The 25,728-nt window shown below is 50.0% G+C and overlaps 1 protein-coding gene across 1 annotated transcript in view; it reads left to right on the plus strand.

The window, feature by feature from the left end:
- Positions 1-25,728, plus strand: part of LOC131215354 (methylcytosine dioxygenase TET) — a 141,583-nt gene that overhangs the window by 85,099 nt on the left and 30,756 nt on the right. Inside the window, 1 exon segment of the mRNA XM_058209741.1 lies at positions 25,709-25,726. Coding sequence (XP_058065724.1) covers positions 25,709-25,726 — 18 coding nt within the window.

The following is a 25,728-nucleotide window of genomic DNA, read 5'->3' on the forward strand; positions in this document are numbered from 1 at the left end:
AGAGAGAGAGGATGACGGAGAATTGTGGCCACAAGCGCACACCACCGGGCAGCCAGCTCAAAAGGACCCACCCTAGTAGAGGAGGGAGCGCTCCAAAGGCAAAGTCGACGATAACCCTCCCGGGGAGAGGAGTCCGCCGGGTGGCCAGAAAGAGGGAAAATTATTTTCCAACCACCACCACCACCACCGCCGCCGGGTGTACATACTGTCCGCTGATAGTGGTGGTGGTGTGGGCGTCCGGACGAAGGCGCACTCCGGGTCCCGGTCCCAGGGAGTGCAGCGGCAGCAGGAAACTTTTGGAAAAAGGCCAAGCGATTGGCCCACCGAGTAGGGCTTGGAATTCAATTTTCCATGCGTGACGCTGTCCGCGGTGAAGATAAGTTTCTTCGTACACGGTTCCATTAGCACTAAAGGACTTATCGCACCAAGCCGTAGCGTTGCAGGTTTCTTGGACTTTCTTTTTGGACGTTGGTGTCGCTCCACGCGCCAACGACTAATCGGTTCCAGGGTCTAGAGGTGACTGGAACCAGGATATGAACGTTGTATGATTAATAGTACGAATGAATACGGACGCGTTACAAGTCGTTACCTTTTAACGTAGTCAGAACTTTTCGCACATTTCCGCGAGCTACGCCTGCATTCGATCGCCATCGCGTCATTCTGTGGCCAACGACGCGTCCCACCGGCGCCCACCCGTCTCGGGTCCTCCCGTGCCACGGCCCTACAACACATACAAACATTTGGCAGACGCCGGGTCCGTAGCATAACGTCACCGCCGCCGTCATCATCATCGCCCCGGCCCGGCGTTCGTTAGTTTCTTCTCCGGTTTCCCTTCCATTCCACCTCCCGCCTTCCTGAGATGGGGGTGGTCTTCGGGCCGCCGCGTGTGCCTCCCCCGACGACGACGCCAACGGACGCGGGCGAGTGATGCAATGAATAGTTCAATTAAAAATAATGTGGCCAATTTCCGGTCTTTGTATGCTAACAAAACAGGGAAAAAAATGGACAGCAAACCCGGGCCCGGGGGCCGACCGACACACACACGCAGACGCATGCGAGCATATGTTGGTCGGGAGGTCACACCCCGCCCGGGCGGACCCAGCATCATGGACCGTGTTGTTCGTCAAGTGAGCAACGATTATTCATCCCCACCGCGGACGACGTCAGCCGGGGGTTTGCATGGTGAAACCTTACTTCGATCCGATCCGGCTTCGCGCGTTGATGGGGATGATCACCCGGAACGATCTTCCCAAAAGGGACTCCTCCTCGATGCAAGGCAATTGGAGGACGATCGAACCAAGTACTGAAGTGTTGCCACATTTGTGTGGTAATTTTGGGGCTGGTTCACGTCGGGAACGTTGATCTCCCCATTCTTAGTTTTATTAGGGACTAACAGCGGATCGGAATTTGGTTATTATTGATAAGAGAGCGTTTATTTGACAGGTGAAACGCTTGAAAACGCTTGAAAACCCTTGAACGCACGAGAAACATTTGGGGGATTCAAATACCCCCAAACACACCACCAACACAGCCAAACCCGCCTACAAGGGGTCCCAGTTCGGCAAAGCGGAATGTAATTGCCCGTGGTAAACTACTCTAATTGAATAATCTACGAAGAGAGCGACTCAAGTTTAATCACCCGCGCGAAATTGGATTCTCCTGCATCCTCGCTCGCTCACACTCTCTCCCGCTGTCTCTCACTTACGCATGACCCTCGGTTCGCCTACTTGTGGTCGGCACAATGGCCCAAGAAAACACAAGAAATTATCGTCGAAACTCGTCTGCCGGGGCGTCGTTTAGGCGCACGGATGGACCGCACGTCATTAGTGGCCTTGGCTTGGTCGGGGGCCAGCCAGCGAAGAAGGATGTGCTCAAGAAGCAAAGTTCTAAATGAACGGACGGAGCGAAAGCGAAAGAAAAACACTTTAATGCTTGCGAGAGTAGTGCTCTCAGGGACGGTGACTTGTGGTCAGGACACTTCTGGCCAATTCTTCCCATACTCTTTCTCTCTCCCTCTCACACACACACGCAAATGGTGGTCGTAAAAATGAGTAAATGTGTCATCAAAATTGAACATATAAAATTCAGGTTTTGGTCCGATGATCCGAGCTTGGCCACGCGAGGTAAAGAAGAGGACCGATTATTGTTATTATGGCACGCCATTTGTGGTAACAGATAACAGCCACCACCCCCAGGGGCCGTGTTTTACACCATCATTTAGATAAGATCGGTCGCCCCAAAAACGGGTTAGAATTTTATTCAATTTTCATGTTCACGAAGGTGGTGGTTTAGTATAAGAGCCGTACACGAAGTGTGGCCACAGCCACAGTCGTTTCGAATCACACATCGGTCCATAAGTCTCGGGACTGAAAGTGCGCCAGTAATCATCGTTGAGCAAAATGGGATTTAATTCCACTACTAACAGTCACCCATTTAACAATAACAAAATTAATGTAGTTTAAAAACTATTAAAGTCTCATTTGAAAATGTTTCGTGAGCCATCAAAAACACTCGGCAAAAATCGGCCAAAAGGTGCCAAATTATTGTGTAAGTTTGTGTAGCGTTGGTTCTTTTTTATAGTAAAAAGTACTTCCCATGATCATGATCCTTTGACCTTCCTTTGACTTGTTTCAAACTTATGTCAGTTATGATGTGTTTCTTGATGCATTGTATTGAAGTTTAATGTTCTGTTCACCAATTTAGGGGGTTTAGAATAAGATTTTAATCATTGAGTTTGAGCTGAGCTGAGTTTTAATCGTTGACTTTTCTTTTCTTATGCTTCTAGGTAAGTTACGTGTAGAAAGTCATCTTTCATGTTAGCCAACTGAATTCTATCCAATACGCCGAATGGGGCAAAATGAATGAACAATACCACCCGACTGTAAGTAACGCTATTTGCTGCGTCCGGCATCGATCAGCGGTACCCCCTAAATCGGTGTCCTGCTGCAACAATAACAAATTCATTAGCATCTTAAGTACGTTGGATTTGGATTAAGCATTTTGAATACGTTGGCCGTGTATGGCTGTGTGTAATGGGCAGTTCCGTCCCGGTATTTGTGTGTGCACCTTTCGCCCAACGACAAGGACTACAATAATTACGTTTATTAGACGCGCGCGGTCATCCCGGGGTCTGTCCGGCGCGACACGGAATAAATAAACGCGCTGCGAATCGAAAATGAAATTAATAACAACAATCTTTCCAAGTCACACGCGAAGGTGAGGCGGCGGTGGCGGTGGTAGTGACGGTGGCGGTTGATCATCATCACCACCCATCATCACCGACCGCCCGCCCGTCATCGTCATCACGTGCTTCACGTGGGGCGATCCTTGGCACAGCGGCGACGAAGGCGACGGCGGGGCGGTTTTCCGTGCGGAGAAAATGTTGTTTTCGGTGCAATTTGCAATTTGGCCGCTACACCCGCCCACCCCCGCACCGTCACCATTTCCTCCGCCTTCACCGGTGTTGCAGGGTGGGAAACTCATGAGAAAATCACCACCCAGTGAACAATTTTGAGAGCCCGAGCCACCCCCTCTGCCTGCGACGCGGCGGAGGAAGGCTGAGGCGAGTGAGATCGAACGCCCCTCTGCCTGCGACGAGGACGAGAGAGGGCGAGCGCGACGTTCACTGCAACGAGCGGGCCGGCTCATCGGGGCGAGCTCGTAGGTAGCACCGGAGGGAAGGGGAGGAAAGGAGGGAGAGGGGGAGTTTCACGCGCTAGCTTGGTGGTTTCATTTACAGGGAGGGTAGGGTTTCAGAGCCGAGGGGCCATGCGAACGCGAAGACGAACAGACGAGCGAAAGGAAGAGAAATACAAAAAAAGAGACAGCGAGATCGAGTAAAAATTATAAGTCCGAGAGAGAACGGGCAGTCGATTTTGCTCCAAGTCAATAAGTGCAAGTGTTCTTCGTTCCATCGCGTGTGATCCTGATAGAAATAATCCAGGTAAGTTTAGTGGACAGTATTCAGTGACAATCAAATAATGTTGAAATGTTTTCGCTTTGCTCGTTGCAGATGTTCAACTAGGATGCAAAACATTTTTCAACGTGTCTACGGCGTCACCAACAAGTGATATTGTCGACGCACCAAATTGCTACGACCGCTATAGTGAAGTGTGAAGAGTGTACGCGAACCGAAAAAAGAGAGAAAATATACGCTTCGAAACGGAACCAACCGTGTGTTATTTTGGCTAGGGGGAATTGGGAGAAAGAAAACGAAGAAAGAGAGGGGACACACAGGAGAGAGGGAGACAAGGGGCAGGTTCGGGAAAAAAATCGAGTCGCCAAAGTCTGCCATCGAGGGATTAGACCATCTCAGTATGGGCCTATCTATGAACGAAATACACCAGTCCCTCGTTTGTCCCTGGTTTGTCCGTCGTTGGTCCCTCGATGCTCCATAGTGAGAAAACGCCGGGGAACTCAAAATTGTTCACTGGGCATCAATCTATCACGCACACACCCTCTTCGCCTCCACCGCCCAAAGTCCTTTTCGCTCGTGTTGGGTAAATAGAAAAGCATGACTCACACACTCAGACGGGCGAGCGTGTAAGATATCCTTAAACCCCCACACCCTCCCTAACTCTATTTACTCCCTATTTCACTCACACTCGCGCGCCAGAGTATGGGGTGAGAAGAATTGCTGTTATCCTGTTTTTCTTTCGCCCGATCCAAGAAATACTGTCGATGTATATGTGCGCTTATTTTTCTACTAAACACAAGCTTCTCTAGTATATGTTTGGATTCCTGGTATATAATACAGGCGCACGCACACGCCCATACACCGCCCATCCGTAGCACATTGGCAAACATCCTTATTCTAATGTCGCGGAAGGAGCCGACGGAGCTTTTCCTTTATGCACGCACACGTCCGTGTTGCGAGTCCTGTCCGGGGAGGTGGGGGGCCAAAACAGCAATCCATCTTCCCGTGTACGCGCTCTTTGGCCGAGGGGGGTGATGGAGGTGAAACTAGAAAGAGCAGGGGAACCCACCACCAATTTAGAATCGTGGAGTGCGTGCATGTGTGGAGCTGCGAAGGAAATATTCGCCGTCTCGCCGGGACACTCACCACCGCACACTTCCTCTTGCAAGTAAATCGATGGGGGGGCTTGTGCGAGAGCGAGAGCGAATGCGCGCGGGAAAAGGAGCCACAGGCGCGTGTCGGAGTGTGTGCGTGTGCGGGCGCGTAAATGTTGTCTTAGGTTTTTGTGAAGCACTCACACGAGGATGGACGCAGGATATGCAATTATGTTATTTTTGGTGTTTTACATTCCTCGGAGATTCGGATGCGGTGGGGGGCGCGGTACAGCGGGGGGTGCACTATTTTCGTTCCCCCCAACCCCCAGCTCCCCCCGAAGAATGGTCCATCCGCCTTCGACTGTTTATTGTTGGAGAGATGGTTTGGTTCGAAAATAACCGACCGAAACCGTTTCAATCTCTTCAACGCCGGGGAAGCGAGAAGGACGCTCTCACTCTCTCTCTCTCTCTCTCTCTGGTGCGACGTTTTGTTTGACTCGCCCGTTGCTGCTCCCACGTCGTTTCTTTTGTTGTTGTTTTTTGTATCCCCCATCCGTCAGTGAAACGCGCTCCTCGGTTCCATATGTTTGTGCGTGCCCGTGTGTGCGTGTTGGAGGAGCGAAAACCGGTTGTCTGAACGCTGAAAGATGCAAAGTATGGGTTATGTTCGGCGGGGCGGTCTGATGTTTTCAATTTATGCTCCTGCTCCGTGGGTTCTTCGCGTGAGTGCTTCGCGGTGCGGTGATTTTTCTGCACCGTGATGATGCACTTCGCTGCCAATGTCTGTGTTTCATCGTGCGAATTACGAACGATGCAAAAAAATATCTCGGGACGCATGAGCTTCACAGGGCGGCAAGTGTGGGAAACGTTTCGCCGAAGAATCGGGAGTTGATTGAATGTTGTGTTGACATCTTACGGCCAGGGAATACACTGCAACTTCTGCCGGCTCCCACTCACGGAGCGCTCCCGCCGTGCACTGACAGTTACGCGCGCATTTTGACGTGAGTGTCGACGCACCGACCGCCCGCGAATTGATGAATGGATTGATTGGCATGTTTTTATTTGTTAAACCCTTTTTTTATTCGTCACCCCCCCCATGCTGCCATTATCACGCGAAGGCCATTCACGAATCGATGCGAACTGGACAAGATTCAAAATTCGATGTTTACTTTGCATGAGATCCGGCCTGTCGACCGGTGAGTGCCATTTGTTTGAGCAGTTTGACCGCCGCCGCTTGACGGCCACTGCACAAACGCGATCCGTGGGGGTTGGCGGGGGTTTGGAGAGGAGGGGGAGGTGTTCTATGTACACGCGCGACTTGCTGATCACCACCACCACCACCACCACCACAAGCCGAAATGTCGACCAAATTTCCTAAGACCTGCGGCTCGCTCTTTCTCGCGTACGCCGGGCCAGCGGCTTGGCTATAGTCTTTTCGGTCTTTCACTGGCCGCTCTGCAGAGGCAACACATACACACTTAGCGCTCGCTGCGATGCGATGCGCTCTCTCTCTCTCTCTTTCGCACGGTTTGTTTACTCAAGAAATCGGCGGCGGCTTGCTCTGTGGGATTAGGGGCCCGCGAGCTTAGAAAGGGTCGTCCGAGCGAAGGAACTCACACTCTTTCGCTCTTTTGCGCACGCACACACCGGCAGCGTTGAAGTGTCGCTCAGTTGCGCTGGTGTGCGCGCTGCTGGTGGCCGTTGTGTGTGGAACAATTTACCTTATGTTCTCCCCTTATCTCCACCACCAGCCAGCGTCATTTTCTCGCCTTTGTCGCCTCCTTCGCCGCGTTTCCATGTGTGCGTTTTGGGGGGGGGTTGGTGCGCGCGTGTGTACAGCAATGTTATCACCGCGCGTCTCGCGATATTCGGGCGTTTTTGTGAGCCACCAGCCTTCGCGCGAGTCATTCGCGCGAGAAGAATCTTCGAACGAGGTTGGCGCTTGGCGCAAGAGAGAGCATTCTCAGTTGTTGCGTTTGTGTGCCGTGTGTGGAACTCGTCGCGTCGTCGTGATTTCTCGAGGCAAAATTTCTTCACCGTGCCACCGTGTTCACGTCGAGCGGGTTCACCGAAAGGGTTACGTCCAGAAGTCGCGCATCCAAGGCTAAGGCGGCGCCAAGGAAGAAACCGTATCTTGAGTGATAAATTAGCACCGGAAAGGATTGAATCGAAAAGTGCTGCTGGGTGGTGACACGAAGAAGGGAGTGAAAAACCAGTGGCCAAACGAGTGTCCAGCTATCCAGAAAGCGAACCAGAAAGTCATCTGTTCACGAATTCCCCGTCGAACGGAAGTGTATCCACCACCCGACTAGCGAAGAGATCAAGGAGCAATCGAGACGAGTGACGAACCAGTTTTTAAAGCAACTTCCTCGGAGCACAACTCGGAAACTGTGGAAAAGTCGGCAAGTTTTGCGCGATTCCCAAAAGGCCCAGGACCCCACGGCATACGATAAACACGTCACGAGACCAGCTGCTAGGACGTGGTAGCTCCACACCGCCGCCGCACTGTGATAGCTGTGCTTCCCTTCCAACCACCCGGAAGTGGTCAATTGTTGGAAAGATCCGGTTCCAGACCGCGCGCACTCTCCTGTGCGTTTGTACGTGTGCGAGTGTTTGTGCGTGAAATTGTGTGTCTGTGTGTTTGTATGTGAGTTTTCCACCACGCTCCTTGGCTCCGGGCCGAAAGGAATCGCGAAAATTTATTACAAAGATAAAAGCCGCCACGCCAGGAGGTGTCCCCACGCGCGCGCTCGAGTGATTATGATTTCAAGTGCAAACAGATTTATGCTCGTCGCTAGTATCGATTGTTGCACACCAACCGCGACGACAGGCACCACCACCACCACCAGCACCAACGCGGCCAGCATAATAAGCCGGAACCAGTCGGTGACACGTGATTTTCGGTTCCGTTGCACTGATTGTTGTTGATCGGGGAAACCCAGCCGAGTGTGTGAATGTAGAGTTTTGTGCGCGAAGGTGAAGAAGTTCCTACACAGCAAAGGAGAGCAAAGTTTTTGGAGTCCTGCCGCGGTGATCTTTGAGAGATGTTTTGTCAGTGGCAGTCGTCTCGTCGTCCCAGTAGCGTTTCTACGTGTTGAAACGGAGCCGGAGAACCTAAAGTTCGTGTGGTGTTCCAGGAGAACTACAGAGGACGATCGGTGCCAGACGGGGAAAGTTCGTCACAGTCGACACATTCCTGCTGAGGAGAGGCTAAAAGGTGATTGAAGAACTAGACCCCACATATAACAGCTGTTGGTAACAGATTGGAGAAATGCCACTACTTGGTCCTCAATATTCGATACCCTGAAGGCCTCAGGGTGGGACTTTTCCGACACTCGAAAGAGCATCCCCAAACGATAAGCTAGTGTTGCTGGGGTGTTCAGCACTGTTGGGGCCTCTTCCACATTACGCTTTGGTATTTCCGAATGACTCCTCAAGGTTCCTGCAAGACACAAGTTCTGGTTGGGAGTCTTTGATAATCCTGTCTGTTTGCTCATGGGGTGCCTTGGAACGATAAGAGTGGCCATAACGAGATAACCACACAGCCCTCGTTCCAGTGGAGATAGATTTTACAACATTTTCCAAACTTTCCACTGCAATCCGCACATGTTTACGTAAAAGCGATAGGGCCGCGCGCCTGCGATATCGCCCGAAGTGGTGGGGAAAGGAAAATGGCTGACCATAGGAAGAGTGGCCGGTTTCCAGATATGCTCTCTAGGGAGACGACGATGCTTCAACGCATAAACGGTGCGCCCGTTTTAAGGAGTTGCAAGTTGCTGCAGTGTCATTCTACCCGTTGGCTGTTCCTCAAAGTATCTCCCTTTTTTGCATTATCGGGTGTTCTCCACAAACTATTTCAGAGCTTAAGCCTCATGTTTGCGATAAAATAAATAGAAATTGATTGTTCGTGTCCATTGGTTCGGAGCTGTCAAATGCACACCCAAGAAGTGGTGCAGCTGTTTGTGGAGCACACTAAGACTGCAATGACACGCAGAAAGAAGGCCACACAACTACTTGGCTATTGGCATTTCGCGAGTTTCCCGATTTTGCTCGCCTCGATTCCAGAGCTGAAGCTCTCCGGTCTTGTCGTTAAAACTGTTCAGCACTAGCCTCATAGCGTCGTGGAGCCAATAGGCGAACTTCCGGTTGGTTGCGGTCGAAAGCGGTGTGTATGGGTGTGGGCTTGGAAGGCAACAATATCGATTTATCGAACCACACTCACAACCACACATTCCCTGGTCTCAGCAGCAGCAGCAGGTCCTGTGGGATGGTGTTTTCTCAGACCTGAGTCCCTCTGCGTTCGGTTCGCCCTGTTCCATTTTCCGCGTTCCGAATCTCGCGACTGGGGGACTGGAAACGCGAACACCCACCACCCACCGCCTGTGCAAGCTTAAGGAAGCTTGACACACACACACCTACTCGCGGGGGCACGATTGAAACCGCACCCATATACACCCACCAACACACAAAGTCTGGTGGCGGTTGGTGGCGTATCTTCGCCGCTCGGCGGGTGGAAAATTAATCTACTTCGTCGATTTCCCTCCTCCGCCCGACTCCGCCAGATCCTTCCTCCAGATCCTGCGTTCCGTGGCGACTCCGAACTAATATCCTCGCCACCCAAAACTACCACCAACTTCGCGTGTGTGTTGTTGAACTCTTGAACTGCGAGCCACAGACTCTTTGCAGCGCGAGAGCATGTTTATGTTTTCGAGCAACATAAAACCGCGAGCATATTCGCGCGGTGGGGTGGCATGTGGCCAAGTGGAAGGATTCGGCATCCTTATGCGCGGTGCATGGCTCGTCCGGACCGGAGAAACGGGGGCCAATTTGAAGACGGCCTTTTTTGTAGATTTTAATTAAAATATTTAAGTGCATCTCTCGGGCGGGCGGCACTACTTTTCTCGTCGCATATAAATGCGAAGTGGAGATTGGAACGACATTTTCAGAGGTGTGCTTTGTGAGGAGATTACCCAAACCCAACTCGGGGTATTTTTGAGGTTGCTTCGATAACATAAATACATGTTTGTTTGTGTTTGAAGCATTCGAAATGAGCTGAATGCATTTTCAAAAACCTGCTTCGCGCGACTACTTTCAAAAACCATCCATCATATTCGGGAAGGCGATTGGATTAGGGCTGTGAATGCACATCACAACGCGCCAGTTGTGCGCTAGCGGAGATTAATAGGCGCACAATGCCGCGAGTCTGTAGTGCGATGATGGATCACGTTCCGGACAGCGCCTCATAGTTTAGCCCGTAGTTGGATAGAGGAAGAAAAAGGCGCCCAGAAAGCGAGATTCACATTTATTTTTATAAAAATCCAATAAAGTTGTGTCCGAATAACATTGGGTCGATAAAATCAGTCAAATGCCAAAAAGGATCCGGTTGTAGTAAAGTGCACAGATGTCCTTCCAAGGATTAGCTGGCATGGATTTGTTAGTCCCCACGACTGTGTCGCGCTGGTCGGAATTAGCATAATTTAATCCGAATATTACGGCGGATTTATCTTAATCCTTTTCTCGCGCTAGGAATTATAATAAATGGCAAAGGGATCAAACGAGAGGGAACTGAACTAGCTCCTCCTGGTACCTGATTCAAGCCAAACCGTTAATCGATGTTTGATTTGGGGCTTTTTTTCGCGCTTAAGACCGGTTAAGAAAATAGCCTTCCCAACGTTCCCTCTTGGTGGTTCTTGCGACTCTAATAAGAAGCGTTCATTTTCTCAAAGTTCCTGGTTAACTTAGAGGCGTAAAGTGTTGAGTTCCGTAAAAGTGCGCCTGCGTGTTCCGGTCATATTTGGCGCGCAATTTTCGATTCTTTGCGCTCCGCGGACGCGTAATTAGGATTCGTAAAAAAGGAACTTCAAAACACTGGCGTCTGTCACCTTTGAACTTTGCGCGATGTGGGCTGCCGCCACTATCGTCATCGACACAGCCCCAGCATGATGATGGTGGTGGTGGCCTAGGGTGTGTGACCTTTGCGAAGGCACACATACACTGCGGCAGGGACTTGCGATTTCAATAGTTTTCGGTTTAACCAGTTTTTGTTAGTAACGGCCACCGGGATTAGTAGCAGCGGACTGACAGATGGGTCTGACAGAATTTGAATCCTCGCCCCCTCTCTCTCGCTCTAACTCTCTCCTTAGCTGACGCGGTCTATCCGTCGTGGGGTCTATCGCCTGTTTCGCTCGTAGCTCGCACACACCGTCATCTTCCCCGTTTAACCTTCGCCGTGGTCATTGACAGGCTGTGTTTGGTTGGTGGTGTGCGGACCCGCGGAACCACGGACGAAGTGAGATGGCAATTGACGAAGCAAAAAGACGCTAAAACCCCCGCGTGGGGAGCGAGTATAAAGTGTAACTTTTGTACGCCGTGGTCTCCTCTTTACTTTGCTTCATTTATTTTTGCAAATTGCCATTTTGTTGCTCGGTGTATGTGTATGTCTCACTAGTAAGTGGTGACCCTTGTCTCATTGTTGGCCGCGGCAGCTAAGGATAAGAGATTAGCGCACAGTCACAGCACGAGCTCCTGCGGGGGGTGTTGTTGCTTCGCGCAACATTGTTGTGATCGAACCCGGATCGTGCACATCACAAAGGAGTTCCTTATTTTCGCGCCTGGCTGAGAGTTTTCTCACCCATACGTTCGATTTCGCAACACAATTACGGAGTGGAAATCCAAAACAAATACAGCCAATTCCAGCGTAGCATCACGTAACAAACACAGCGAATTGAAAATGTAAGATTAACACCCGAGTTTTAGGCCTATTGTGTCGGTAGTTTTTAATGGATTACTCCCAGCTGATCCACCCATTTTAGTATATGCACATAATCTCGCCTTTCTGGTCCTCTAACGAGCAAAAGACTATAAAAGAATTCCTCTTCTCGGAGACAAAACCTTCAACTATTGCTATGGCGAATTGGCAAAATAACCGTTAAATGCTGATGATGAGTGAGCTAAAATAAAAAAAAACGCGATTTGAATGGGAAACGCAACACAAGAACAATTGTGCAAACAGAGAAGCGGTTCTCTTGTAAATCTTCCGTGTACAGCCAGCACAGTCATTTTCACAGCTGATGCGGAGGCCTCTGTTGTTGTTTGCTCCTGGCGACCGCAGCTGTGTTTGAGCAAACCACTGAGCACAAGTATGCCCAAGTTTGCACAAGTTTTGTATCGGCACCTAGCCTAAGTAGAAATCCATTAAATTTGGGAAAAACAAAACATGAATTTAGTTAGTTTTGGGAACGAGTCCCCAGTTCCAAAGTTCGTTGTAATACGGATAAGACAAAAGTAAACCAACGAACGGCCACGGCATCGCCTAATGAAATGCAGCGCGCGCCAAGAGCTCACTTCCGGTTGCGAGGGTATTTTTATTTTTTGTTGACAGACAAAACAACCGCGACAAAAGCAAACACAATCTTCTCGGCCTCGGTGTATGAGTGCTCGGGCCTGTTGCAATTGTAAGCGTGACGAGCGCAGACAAAACGCACGCACGAAGTTGGGCGTTCACGAGGAGACCGTGCGCATGCTCCTAGTTGTCATTGTAGATGTTGCGATTTCGCGCATGTCCCCAAGCGTGTCTCGCTTCACGATCGTGTGAGCTATTTGTTTTTTATTCCGTTCTCTCTCTCTCTCTCTCTCTCTGGTCGTTGTGTCACGCACGCCATCGTTTTGTGTACTTATTTTAACCACGGATCGCAGCAACCTTTGCCGTGTGCAGCGCTCACTCACTCACACTCGCCCGTGAGCCGATGGCGCACCAGAAGGGTTGTTGTATCGAAATGACCTTCATCTCTGTTCAGCGTGTTCTACCCGGCACTGCCGCCCGACGTCGGCGGTTCACTGTTCCTGCGTCGGCATCTCGCTCTCGCAACCGGCGATCACGGTGATCTCTCTCTCTCTCTCTCATCTCCGAGAGGCAGCATCCATCACATCAAACCGCGTCGTGAGATCGCTCGAGACACTGACACTGACTGACTGACTGACTGACGGCTGCCCTGGTCGCCCTTCACCTCACGACCCCGCGTGCGCTGCTCCGACGGCACCACCACCCGAGAAAGAGAGAGAGAGGGAAACAATAAAAATACAACAACAACACGACACGGCACAAATAGAAACAACAGCCAGCTTCAATCACTCGAAACGCTTGCCGTCCCCTATCTCGCTCACTCGCTCGCTGTCCTGTTCTGAGGCTGTCCTCTTGGCCATTCTAACCCGCATTTCCACCGCGGAAATCCTTCGGTAGATTTTGCTACGATTCTGCCCATCGGCAAATCGCCGGCCGTCTGACATTTCATCTCACTGCCAGTAGTGAGCAGAGAGCCATACTCATCCGGCGTTCATCGTGGTGAGTGATCGCAGCTCACCGATCGCGCGCGCCTTATTTTCGCACCTTTTTCCCCCCAAAAAACCCGTTTGACGTTTTGCAAACTTCCACACCGGTGCATGTGTGTATTTTTCCGTGTATTGGCGGTTGTTTTCGTTACTTATTGCTTATTCCTGCCCCCCAAAAAACGTTAAAATACGCGAGTCTGCGTACTGTTGATTGCGGTTCTCTCTCTCATTCTGTTTCCTTCTCTCTCGCGCGCCTCATTCTGTCTCTGCATCTTTTGTGTTCGGCGCTTCGGAGTTGCTGAACGCTTAAAGTAACCACGTTCAGGCGGGATGGCCTTGAAGAACGCGTGTGCGTCCCCCGGTCGCCGATCTGTACGGCGGGAGCGCGCGTTTTCGTATCCGGAACACGATTTCCGGGTCGCGAAATTGAAAGTAATGCCACAGCAACACATTTAGAGGCCGGGAAGCGGACGCGGACGCGGTGTAAACAGGCTTTGAGTCACACCGATTAATGCCTCACTTCGTTTTGATTATTTTTTTCGTTAATGACCGTTTTGTACTTTATTTAGCCGGCGGCCAGGCGGACTAATAAATCCCTGGCATGAGGCGGCGAGATGGTTCCGTATTCGTTGGCACAATTCCAACACATCGAGCGCACGGGTTTTAACTGGAAATGCCTCAAAGCATCTTGTTTTGTTTACATCACCCACGCGCTTCTGACGTTTGCCAAATTTTTGTATTTTTTTTTGTCTACGAATCCCGCGTGATCGAACCACGAATTTTTTTCTACAGTCAACGTTACAAACCAAAGGTCCCCAAAAGACCGACGGGAGGACATGTTTTCGGTAGCAAAAACCCATTCTGTGTGGCCCCCTTTTTGCTTTTAGTGCGATCAGCGCGGCCCGGGACTAAAGCGTGGAACTTGGCATATGGAGACGCGTGGCTTAATAGATAGGGCAATAAAAATTAGTTAGAAAAAAGCTGCGTCGAGAATTGCGGCGAAAAGCAAAAGTGAAAAATAATGCCACCATACGCAGTCGCAGCACAACGATAAAGATGACGGCGTGGCGATAATCATGGCCACGGCTGGCTGGCTGGCTGCCAGACGGGGGTCCGACTAGCGCGGGAAGTTCGCTTAATTAATTCCTACGAAAAAGAACATTAAAAAGCCCAGAACGGAGATAGAGGCCGGCCGACTGGCAGCATAACCGAGCTCTCAGAGGGCGCACGACAACCCAAAACCCGATCGCGAATGATCGTGGGCAAAAATCGGCAAAACTTAAACTGAGCGAAAAAAAAAGCAACGACAGCGGCCACCAACTAAAAGTACAACCACCGGAAAGCGAAATGAATTTGAAATCGGCATCCGGTGTGCCGTTTTGGGTGTGTGCGTTGTTGAAATAATGGTCCCCGATTCAAGAAGTGCTTCAAGGGCTGAGTCTATTTAAAAATATGTTTTTTTGTCCATCCTTTTGCTCCGAAATGATGATGGACAACCGGAAAATCCCATTCATGAGGGGTGTCCCCCAGTGCATGGGAGCATAATTGCTTGCTGTTTTTTTTTTGTTAGTGGTTGTGGTTTTATGCTAAATCACAATACACCTGTGACCGCCATGGTAGATGTGATGGAAATTTACCGATTTTATCAACTGTAATGCTACGTTGTGACGCTGATGTTATTTGCCATCCTTTTTCGCACAAATTCACATCATGTTTGTAGTAATTAAGAGAGTCCCTCTTTTTAATTGGCGACACTTTTCGACCGCGCTCGAGTTCGTAACCTTTAACCTTACACTGCCACAAATGGTGGTCGTCGTAATGGTTCTGTTGAAGTAATCCCGAAACGCAGCCCCAGGAGTTTATGTGTTTCTCGAGTCAGTTTCGTGAGAGAAAAGTGCAGCGATCTGTGGGGCCGAGTGCGGCATTTTATGGAGTCACGGTTGACTGATGATGATGCAGTGCCCGAGAGAGCGCTGCTGGGCAGAAAAGCGAAACTAATAAGCTCGCCGAACGCGCGACAGGCAGCGACATATTGTCGCATTTTCGAAGAATTCTCAGACGAAAAAGAGCGACTGTGTCGTGGACCATTAATTAGGTTTTACTCTGTTGCTGGGGCTGCTGCTCCGAAGCCGGCTGTCTGTCGGCGTGCAACTTTCAGCCTTTTATGCTATTGCTTACCGCAGCATAAGATGTGTGGAAAGTGTGACAGGCGAAGAAGAAAACACAAAAAAGTAGGTCGTTTTGTAGAGCCCCTGTCAGTTGTCGAACATTCGAATGAAGTATGTTTTACTGTGACCAAAAATTAAACAACATTCAATATTGGATGTCTGTCTTTTTGGGGCAGAACTGTCTCTAAACAATCCGCTTCGGCCGTTAAACCGTTTCAAAGACCTCCTGGGGGTAATGTTGGTTTGTGGCCGTCTTCGCAACGTGCGTCGGCTGCGGCCAAATATTGTCCAACAAATATTGTGTCGCCCTTGAGTTGCATCAACGTTCGTACCCAACGACTAATTGGGCGCTAAACAGGATTTTAGCGTTTTCGATTCTGCCAATTATATTTGCTGCCAGGAGCCTTAAATGTGATTCCACTGTCGGATAAACAATTTTCTCATTTTTTTCTGCGTCTGCTGGCCGAAACCATTGAATGCATTCTCCGAATATATCGTATAACATAAATAATAGTAAATCAATGGAGAAATATGTTTTTAACGCCCAACGCTGTCCCTCGCGGGGGCTCACTCATGTTTTGTAATAATTTAAAAAAAGAGATACAAAAATGGAACGTACGCTGCTAAATATAGCAGCAAGAGAAAAGAGTACAAAAATAGGCCACGGGTTAGGCGCGGCGAGTTCCAGTAGTAGCCCGCCGATGGTATTACAAAGTTTCCAACGAAATGGTTTAACGAGACCCGTACCGAACAAAGTCGATTCGAGCGCGAGACCAAAGGAGCGTACCGGCGAGCAAAACGACTGCGCAGACGGTGGGCGATGGTGGGGGGGGACATGAAAATGTGCGGGTGGTCACCAGCCCGAAAGGCACACGGAAAGCGACATTAAACGGCGGGGGGCTGGGAAAAATGCATTCGTTGCGTTGCAGGGTGCAGTGCCAAGGAGGGTGTTACGGGTGCTGCAAGGGAGGTGCTGTGTACCCCGAGAGACAGAGAGAGAGAGAAAGAGGCCGGTGGTCTGCATCGTGGGGTGATCAGAAGAATACAAGAATAAGCGGAACACGAAGCGAAGCGAAGAAAATAAATAAAGAACTTGGCGACAAGCCAAGGCGCGCGGGAAGGCGAGAGAAGCGCGCTGGCAACGAGAGCTGGAAACACATTACGAAAAGAGACAACCGAAACGGGCGGGGGATGGACGAAGGAAGAACAAAGAGCGAAGGAAGCGAAGATAACGAGGCTAAGGAAAGGATAAACAAAGGGAGCGAACCTTCCAAAGCGAACGAAGAGAACTCCCAAGAGAAAGGAGTCCGGGAGACCGGGACGAAGGGGCAAATGGAGTGACGCAAGCACACGACAAGAACGGGACGATAAGAACACTAAAAAACAGTCTCGAAAACTGAAAGCAGCGAAGAAAATAAGAGAGAGAGAGAGAGAGTGAGAGAAAAGTCCACAAAACGACCAAACAACCGCCAAGAAGCCGCGCGTGGAGCACAAGAACTTGAACAAGAAGAGCACCGGAGTAAGAATGGGAACGAGCGAAGAAGCGAACACAACGAAACGCGCCAACAGAGAGAGAAACACTGTGACTGACTGACTGGGAAAGAAGAAGGAACCAAAACGAAGCCCCGAAACGACGCTCGCGACGAAAACGAAATCCGAGGCAAAAAAGGATTTCTGGCGAAGAAGGAAGATGCTGGTCGCGCGCGCGCGCGCGCGCGGGGAAAACTGGTTTTTCTACTTCACCCGCGCCGCGCCGGATCCTTCAGCCTTCCGCGCCACGCTCTCCGGGACGCGTTTTTTTCCCTCACCCGTCTTCGTCTTCTGGTAATTTCCTTCTCGCGCCGCCTCGCGTTGGTCTTGGCGCGCGTTCCGCGAAGAAGTGGTGGCGTCTTACCGTTTTTTTTCGCGTTCTTGGCCATTCTTAGCCGTGCTCTTACTCTTGCTCTTTTCGCCCTTTCCGATCCTCTCGATCGCGGTCTTGGAACTTGGCGCGCGCGCGCGCTCTGACGCCGCTCCCACATTCCTGCGCCGTGAGCTGTCGCGGTGTCTTATCTTAATGTTGTGATATCGTCAGCCGGAGGACGATCCACAGATATGATCCACACCAGGACGAACCGCAAGGCGTGATCCTGCCAGCGATGAGATCTCGCTCTCTCTCAGATGGGTTGACGTATGCAAGTGGCAAACTTTGGAACTTGGATCCGGCACGCACGCCTGACGAGGGTCTACTAAGATTATTTGGGACCCATTGAAGGAGACCCCCACAGTTCGGTAGCGTGCCCGGTTCAGCCGGACAGAGGCCGGTTCGCCGTCGGGCACGGGATTTTGATGTCTTAATTAGCGGCATCTTCTTTGACTTTGACTGGCACGCAGGAGCAACTGAGGCGATGGGACTGAAAACCCATACACGACGACCCACTCGCGTGGTGCGCGTGATTTAGTGTCCACCTACCGAAGACATAAAAATAGTGCTTTCACAGGTGACCGCCGGCTAGCCGCTTGGTTATTGTTTGGTCCATTAGCCAGGTGGGTCCCTCTGGCTATAAAACATAATTTTTATAGTCCTGTCGGATCGTCGTGGATGATGTAAGGCTCGGCGATCGTGGAAGATCATAATACCGGCCCCAAAATATGCCCATGTTGTGTTGGAAGTTTCCTTTCGCGTTTTCCGATTGTGGATTTGAGATGTGGGGACGCACGTGTCCGAACACCACCTTTCAATCATCGCAGCACACTCGGTTCGGCTGGGTACCACAACATAATTCATTTTTAGGTGACTCACTTTAGATAGTAAACCCCACGGGAGAGCCACTTTTTAATGGACGCCGCGCCGAAGAGCCAGGAAGATAAATGCATAGGAAGCTAGACAACGAAACTCCGCGGTCATTTATCATCTTAGTTAAACCTTTTTCAGTCGTTGAACTACGGGGAAGAAAAAAAGGGCGAGGACGCGGCACCATTCGTTAGCGGTTTATTCATCGAGTCGAGTCGTTAGCTTCTTTTTCTCTCCACTACAGAGAGCGGCAGAGATTATGGAGGTGTTTCGTTCGTCTGCTTCTTCTTCCAGCTGCCGCCTCTTTTCCATCATCATCTTCATTACAATCGTCATTAACGTCATTATTATCAACGCCGACGTCGCCGTCGTCGTCGTATTTCACCTTCCAGCAGTCAGAGCCAGAGAATCAGACACTGCTGCTGCTGTTCCATTACTTCGTTCCTATTTCGCCCTTCTTATTGACCCCCCTCCGGTAATCATTTGCGCCCGGAGCCCCCGGGAGCACGTAGCAAGGACACGCGGAGAGTTATAAATGGTGCCAATCAGGGCCCAGGACCCGGCTTCGTGTCCGATTCGACCGAAAAGTCTCTCCCATTCCGGTGTGATCTCAATTAAATGGTCCCGTAGTGAGTTGAACCTAGCGATGCGATATCTGTTCCGCACCGCAAGTTCTTGTAGTTCTTGTCCCTGCGCTCTCTATAGCCTCTACGGATTTGTTGTGATACTCTTCCACCATCAACCAGAAGCGCTCACTCACGAGTGTTGCATGCGAAGTCGAAACGAACATTGCGATTTATTTTTATTCCTCCCGTATCAATCCCGGTCGTGACGGGGCGGCGTTGTCAAGTCGAAATCGGCCAAAGAAACAACAGCTACTACTGTGACACGGGGAGGAGACACATAATGAAGGCGAGAGATCAGCGCGAGCGCGAGTCTTCTATTTTAGTACCTCATTTAGTGTGCGATCCGTCCGCGCGCATTCGGATCGGTCGGTGTGGCGTAATGTTGCGTGTTGTGTTGTTGCGCGCTGTTGTTCCTTTTTGTTGGCGAAAGCGTGTATATTCGGCAGCGGCGGCAACTGCAGCTGCCGTCTGGGCGTTATGTGTCGGTAGCAGCGAGATTTGGCCTACGCTGCTGATGCGGTTGCTCCGATAGCTGCGAATAATTATAATCATAACAGCGAATCTTGGCTGGGCTCTCTAATATGGCGGTGGACATCTTGGGCAGCATTGAAGAAAGTTTTTGAAGTACGATGCTTCAGCTGTTGTGTGTACAGGAAGAAAGTGGTTCCTTTCTGGCAGAACACTGTCTGCAGTGTGTGCTATGAAACAAGATTTAAAAAAAAACAATGTTTTTTACATTGAAATGAAAATGCTTATTTTATTCATTCTTAGTAGAGATTCGTGGATTCCAAGCCGAAATAATGCTTCGTTTTTTCAAGTGAAGCAAACCGATCAATCATTTCCACTTTCGACTTCCTCCGTTCGTTCAACGCAAATGGTTCAAATTGATATCATGTGTTGTCAGTAGCGATCTAAATTTATGGTTGCATCAGGTTTTAGAAGCTTGTGGTACACCACACCTTTCTGGTCCCACCAGAACATCCTGTTTTGGACGCTCCAACGCTCTTTGTTTGTTAAGTCGCAACCGTCAATTTTAAATTTTTTAAACCACTTAAAGCACTGTGATCTTTCAAAGGCAAGCCTCGACAAGCATTTGATGCGATTCTGCAGCAGGCAGCAGAAAAGCAGCGATCCCTGCAAAACGTTATTTTCAGGCACAAAAGTCGGCAAAGATAAGTTGCAAACTAAATTTATTGTTTTTTCGATCTGAAAACATTTAGTTGATGTTAATAGCCGTGTTGCCAAAAAAGCATAATGTCAGGGGAACCAAACTGACAGCTAGAGCCAGTTTTTACACAATCCGATCTCATAGTTATAGACCTAGACCTGGGGTATACCATAAACCCATTTACATGTTTTTCGAGCCTTATATTCAGTTTTGTCTCCATTTCCTTCGATCAAACCTTGTTCATTTTAGGTTTACTTGATGACGTCAGGGGTTGCGTTGTTTTCTTCATCAATTAGAATGATTCATCATGCCTTACAACTCAAACAGAAGAGCGCTATCAATTATTGTAGCAATCAGAGAGATCAGAGAGAACGAGGCCCCAGCCGTGCCACCTATGAGTCGACTCTCTCTTGAGATGATGGTTCTTAGCGATGGCGTTGTCGCCGATGCATCATCCGGCACGGAGTCATTTGTACGGAAATTAGTGTGTAACCATCGCCGTGTTTCTGTTGTGTGTGCGTAGGTGAAAGTGACGCAAGCCCCCCAACGCTGACACAAAGAGCACGGGACGGCGGCCATGTGTAGAGGAATGGCAACTTTTCCCATTTTTCATAATTTCCGCGTCGTTTTGCTGCTGCGTCCAACTTAGTTGTTGCTGGCTGCTCTTTTGGTGCTATTTCCATTTTTTCACTACCCCAAACGTTCCTTCTCGCTGAGCCCCTTAATTACATCGTGGCCGTGGACGTCTCGCGGGCATATTTTACAATGAAAGTAATTCCACCACACCGCCACACCGCCGTCGGTAATTGACTGTGACCTCCGCGGACGCTCTGAGCGCTGGGTCTTTTCTAGAGAGGAGTGCCCACCAACCCAACCCATCCGAATACTTTTGGCAAAACTTTGACGACGACGACGACGTGCCTTTGCCAATTTGTGGCCAATGTCTTTATGCCACGGCGGCGCACCTCTAATGATGGGTCGATCAAACTTTGGCCTGGCGCGCTGTCAGTTGAGGGGGGTAAGAAGAGCGAAATTGGCTTCGTCACGTTGTCTGCGCGCAGCTTGCGCAATTAGATGCGTTCGAGTGACAGACGACGAGAGAGGGCTAAGTGTCTAACGGTGACACAGCTGGGGCCTGTCCTACGTGATTCCTATGCTGTCCGCAGCTAGACAAGAAGTTTACGAGCAGCCGAAGGTTTGTGCGGATAGAGCACACACTTGGCGTAATTTTTTGTTTTTTGATATTAAAAAATCAATGAGACAGGAAAGGTACTTTGACTTTCTTTCCGAAGATTTTCAGATTTATTAGCTATTTATTTCAAGTAAACGCGTTTATCTTTGTGTAGATGTGTCTTTTTGTTGGTGAACCCCCGACTCTGCTTGAATTGAAGCGTTTTAATCACAGCTTCAACACTGCGCATGTGTGCGTTGCGTTATCAGCATCTTAACCCAATTAGCACCGACGGACGGATCCGCGTTCCAAGGCGTCGTCCGGAAATGGACCTCAAAATAACTTGAACGCCTCGCGCGCGCGCTGTAAAGATAAGAGCATCATAACCCACGTTTATGGTGTTATTTTTTCCACCGAGGTCGAATACACACCACCGCTTGTTGTGGCTGGAAAGCGCGTCTCGAGTTTCGAAAAAGTGAACCGGGAATCCGTTTCCCAAAATCCGTCTTCGGCTTGGACGAAACTATAATCGAATATTTGCATGAGGAAAAACGACGAGGACGCCACGAGCGGAGGACGTTTTCGCTTTCGATCGTGGAATTAGTCAACCTCCCGCGGCCTCGAAGGATGCGTTGTCGCAGACGACGACGACGCCCTCTGACGTCTCGTTCGCTCCGTTTTCGCCCGCCGTAATCAAGATAGCGAAAAATTTAATTATGCTAAATAAAACATAAAAATGATAATAACTTTCGGGGCCAGCCAGCAGCATCAGCGGCCCATGGGCAAACATCGAGAAGAGGTCTTCCAGACATGTGACGATGGCGACGGTGGTGCGGGGTGCTGCGTGCGCTGTTACGAGAGACAGGCATGCCATAAACAAAACGTACAGCCAAACGTAAGAATAAATAAATGGACCACGATAATTTGTAAACGAAACAAAAAGAGCTCCCCAAGTCATTAAACTCACGAAACGAAACATAAATAAATGGTAAATCCAATCAGAGCAAACGACAGAGAGAGAGAGAGAGAGAGAGCGGATGGTGGAGCAGAAGCGAAAAGGACATACTGGACACTCTAGTCTCTCTGTGTGTTGTGTGTCTGTGGTCGTCGCGAAGAAGGAAGTGAAGCTGAAACGTGAAGCGAATCAAGCAAAACGAACCAATGGTGGAAGGGATTGTGGGGTCGGAAATTGGGGATTTTGGTGGCAAAGCAACGAATATCTTCGGGTGGACGAACAATAAAAAAGGCGGCCCAGCCGCTCAAACGCGATAAAAGTGCGCGCGCTTCTCAGGAGCGATCGATTTTGGCTTTGTGGTCGGTGCGCAAAAATTGGTTCTGCTGTTGTGCTGCTGCATATATTTTCCCCGGGCCCTCGCTTTTGCGCCTTGTGGTCGTCCTCCCAAGGTCCTGGTGGTGCACCTCAATTCAATTCAGCGTCATGTAACAGCGAGCGAGGAAGCGCGGTGTAAAGAAGGAGAGTAGAAAACGAGAGTACAGAACGCAGAGGCCGAGAAGAGGAGGAACCGCCGAGAGATAAGGAAGCACCAACACCCCTCGGTACCCCTCGGTACCCCTCGGTACCCCTCGGTCCCCGAACCACAGAGCGAAGATACGTTCACGATTTCGTGATGATAATAAATGTCTGGCTCTCTGGACGCGCACAGCAAACAAACAAGAAAAGGAAGAAACTCACAACTGAAGTCGAAGTCCTTAACGAAAAGGAAGAGAATTGATAAGAAAAAAAACACGGTGCCAGCCGCCGCCGCCGCGAGTGCCAAGAAGAGGGCCACACCACGAAGCAGCAAATTACTTTAAAGCAATTTAAGAAACGAATAGAACAAGAAGAGAGGAGGCCGTCTGTACAAAACTGGGAAGAAGGTGCAAAGATAGCCGCCGTAGACAAGGGAAGAGAGCAGATAACAAAATGAAACGCGGAACTTTGGAAAAGGAATAAAAACGGATTTGAAAAGAGCTAATCGAACGAGAGATGCAGCTCCTCCGGTCTGGAGTGGAGGGTCAATGAGCAAGAAAAATGTGGGGATTTTATCGATAGTTTTCCCAAGCGACCAGCCCAGCAGCAGAGTCCGAGGTATCTCTGTGATTGATGCTCCGAATGTCAACCCCCGGGTTCCGCCGAAGGAAAACGGAGCGGCAACAGCAGAGTCACCCTCCATCATAGAGTCATCATAAGATGGCGGCGAATTTACTACATCTTTGTCAAAAGTTTTCCACTTCGCAACGTGCGCTTTTGTGTGGACAGCGCTCTGGCAATGGCCTTTCTATTGCGCGCCGTCCACATTCCTTCAGGTTCGCGGAAGAAAGGTCTGCCAGGCGGAGGCCCACGAGGTGGAGGTTTATGATTTATATGGTTTAATCAAAATGATTTATATCTTCTCAACACACGCACACGTACACACAGCACACTAGCATGCGTCGTGAAATGGAAAGTGTTGAAGAGTCGCAGCGGTGCGATCGCGAGGATCGCGGCAGACGACGGCGCGCATCCTTTAAATGGTGCGCCGAGAGCTCTCGAGGAGGAGCCGGAAAATTTATTACCAAATTTATTAGTATGTTTTACCTTCCCATCAAATCCGGCGTTCCAACGCGGCCAACGTTCTTCACGTCAGGAAGGCCGAGGCCGAGAAAATGTGTCTTCCGTAAAAATGGTTTAGTACTCAGTTTCTTTGATGGATGACCCCCCCACACACACACATACACACTGCTTGGTAGGTAATAGTTTTGGGTGAGTCGTTTAGATGGCTCGTTTCGTAATGTGCTTCCTCTTCCACTCCTGACGGACGGCCGATTGGCCAGCACTATTAAGGACTACCTTCCACAAGAATTCTGGATTGTCCATGAAATCCCAAAATAAACTGCAGAGATTCCAACAACCGAACTTTAGCTGGCTTACCGTGCCTAATCGCGCCCAATGAGTGGGGAACACGTTTCTCTCTATTGTAGCACGGCTCCAACGGAGCACATAAAAAGCTGCAATTAAATAAAGAAGGAAAACAACACTGTTCGCTTAATCGGTTTCCTTCCCCAATTAAAGCCTGTGTTCGATTGGCGCGCCCGATCAGGGAACACCCGGAGGCGACGACGGGGACATCTAACGTCTGCGGGCCCGCCCCCCCTCAAAAGCACTCCCCTGGATTTGGTTATTTATTTTCACTATTTAATTTTATTATCGTTAGGAGCTGTAGGCAACCTACCGAGCGCGCTACCTTAAAACGCCATTACAAACCGCGCTGCTGACGCCGGCGGCAATCGCCCATTATTCGTTCGGTTCCCACCAGCCGATTTCTCGGAATTCCGGTCTTGCGGAACTCCGCGAGAAACCGCGAGGAGAAAATGTCATACTTGCGCCACCACGGCGCGCTACTGTCACGCTGTGGAACCTGTTGGACGCGCGCACGCTGCTGGCTTCCTGGTCCTAATGCCGGGTCCGGGTCCAGCGAGTCCGCGTAATCTTCAACCGGGCTAGGGCGCACAGTAGAAAGTAAAAGATTTTAAGAGTTTTTATTTTACGTTCTCCCGCCCGGTTCGGCCCGAAGCAACCTCTTGGAGATGTTCAACTTTAACGATACCACACAATCTCTGTGTCTTTATTTTCCTAGTTCCTAGCGACGTTCCTGGCTCCATAAAACTCGACATCGTCGCACAGTCTGACTGGGTATGGTTGGTCTTAGGCTACGTTGTCTACTTCAAAAAGTCATCACATCACTCGTCCGACACATCTCCGACATCCTTGTAACCAATCCGATATTGTCGAACTTTCGAGCACAATTCGAGCACTTTTAAACGCACGGCTATAAATATGTAAATAAGCGTTCCAATGAATCGATTTCGGCGCCCACAAGCTCAAGTCCTCAAGTCGCGCTTCCCGGAAGATACTGCGCGGCTGCGAGGAGATTCTCGGAAGAAACTTCCCCGGTCTCGGCGGCGACGGCCGCCATCCCTTCCGCATTAGTGCCTGTTGATTAGACCATTAGGATCGGGAAGCGCCCAGCGCGGGTCGACAATTGGATTGTGCAAAGTGTTCGGTGGTATGAACTGATGAAAAGCGTGAAAAATCAAAACTCGCGGCGGCGTCTCGGGTGGTGTGCCCGGCCGGTCGGCGATGGAATTCCGGGAAACACTCTCGGGGTGGTACTTCCGGACGCAGGAGGCAGGTCGCCGATGTCTAGAAAGTTTCTCCTCGCCGGGGGTCTGTGGGGAGAAAGTCAAAGTTAGTGTGGGCGCGCGTGAAGAATTTCGTTAACGCACCCTCCGCAGCCGCAAGGATCTCTTAGCTGTTGAGATTCTTCGCTGCCGCGTTTTGGGGCGGCCGGCCTTTGATTTAGTGTCCTGACACACTGAAGGCGTCTATTACGAGCACGATTCATTCATGGATTTCATTTGCACAGTTCCTTGCACAGAGATGCGTAGATACTAATGTTTGTTTCTTTTGCTCTTCTTTTCCAGGTAAGCGACAAAAAACCGGT

The sequence above is a fragment of the Anopheles bellator genome, chromosome 1 (genome assembly GCF_943735745.2).
Source record: "Anopheles bellator chromosome 1, idAnoBellAS_SP24_06.2, whole genome shotgun sequence".
Classification (NCBI taxonomy): Eukaryota; Metazoa; Arthropoda; class Insecta; order Diptera; family Culicidae; genus Anopheles; species Anopheles bellator.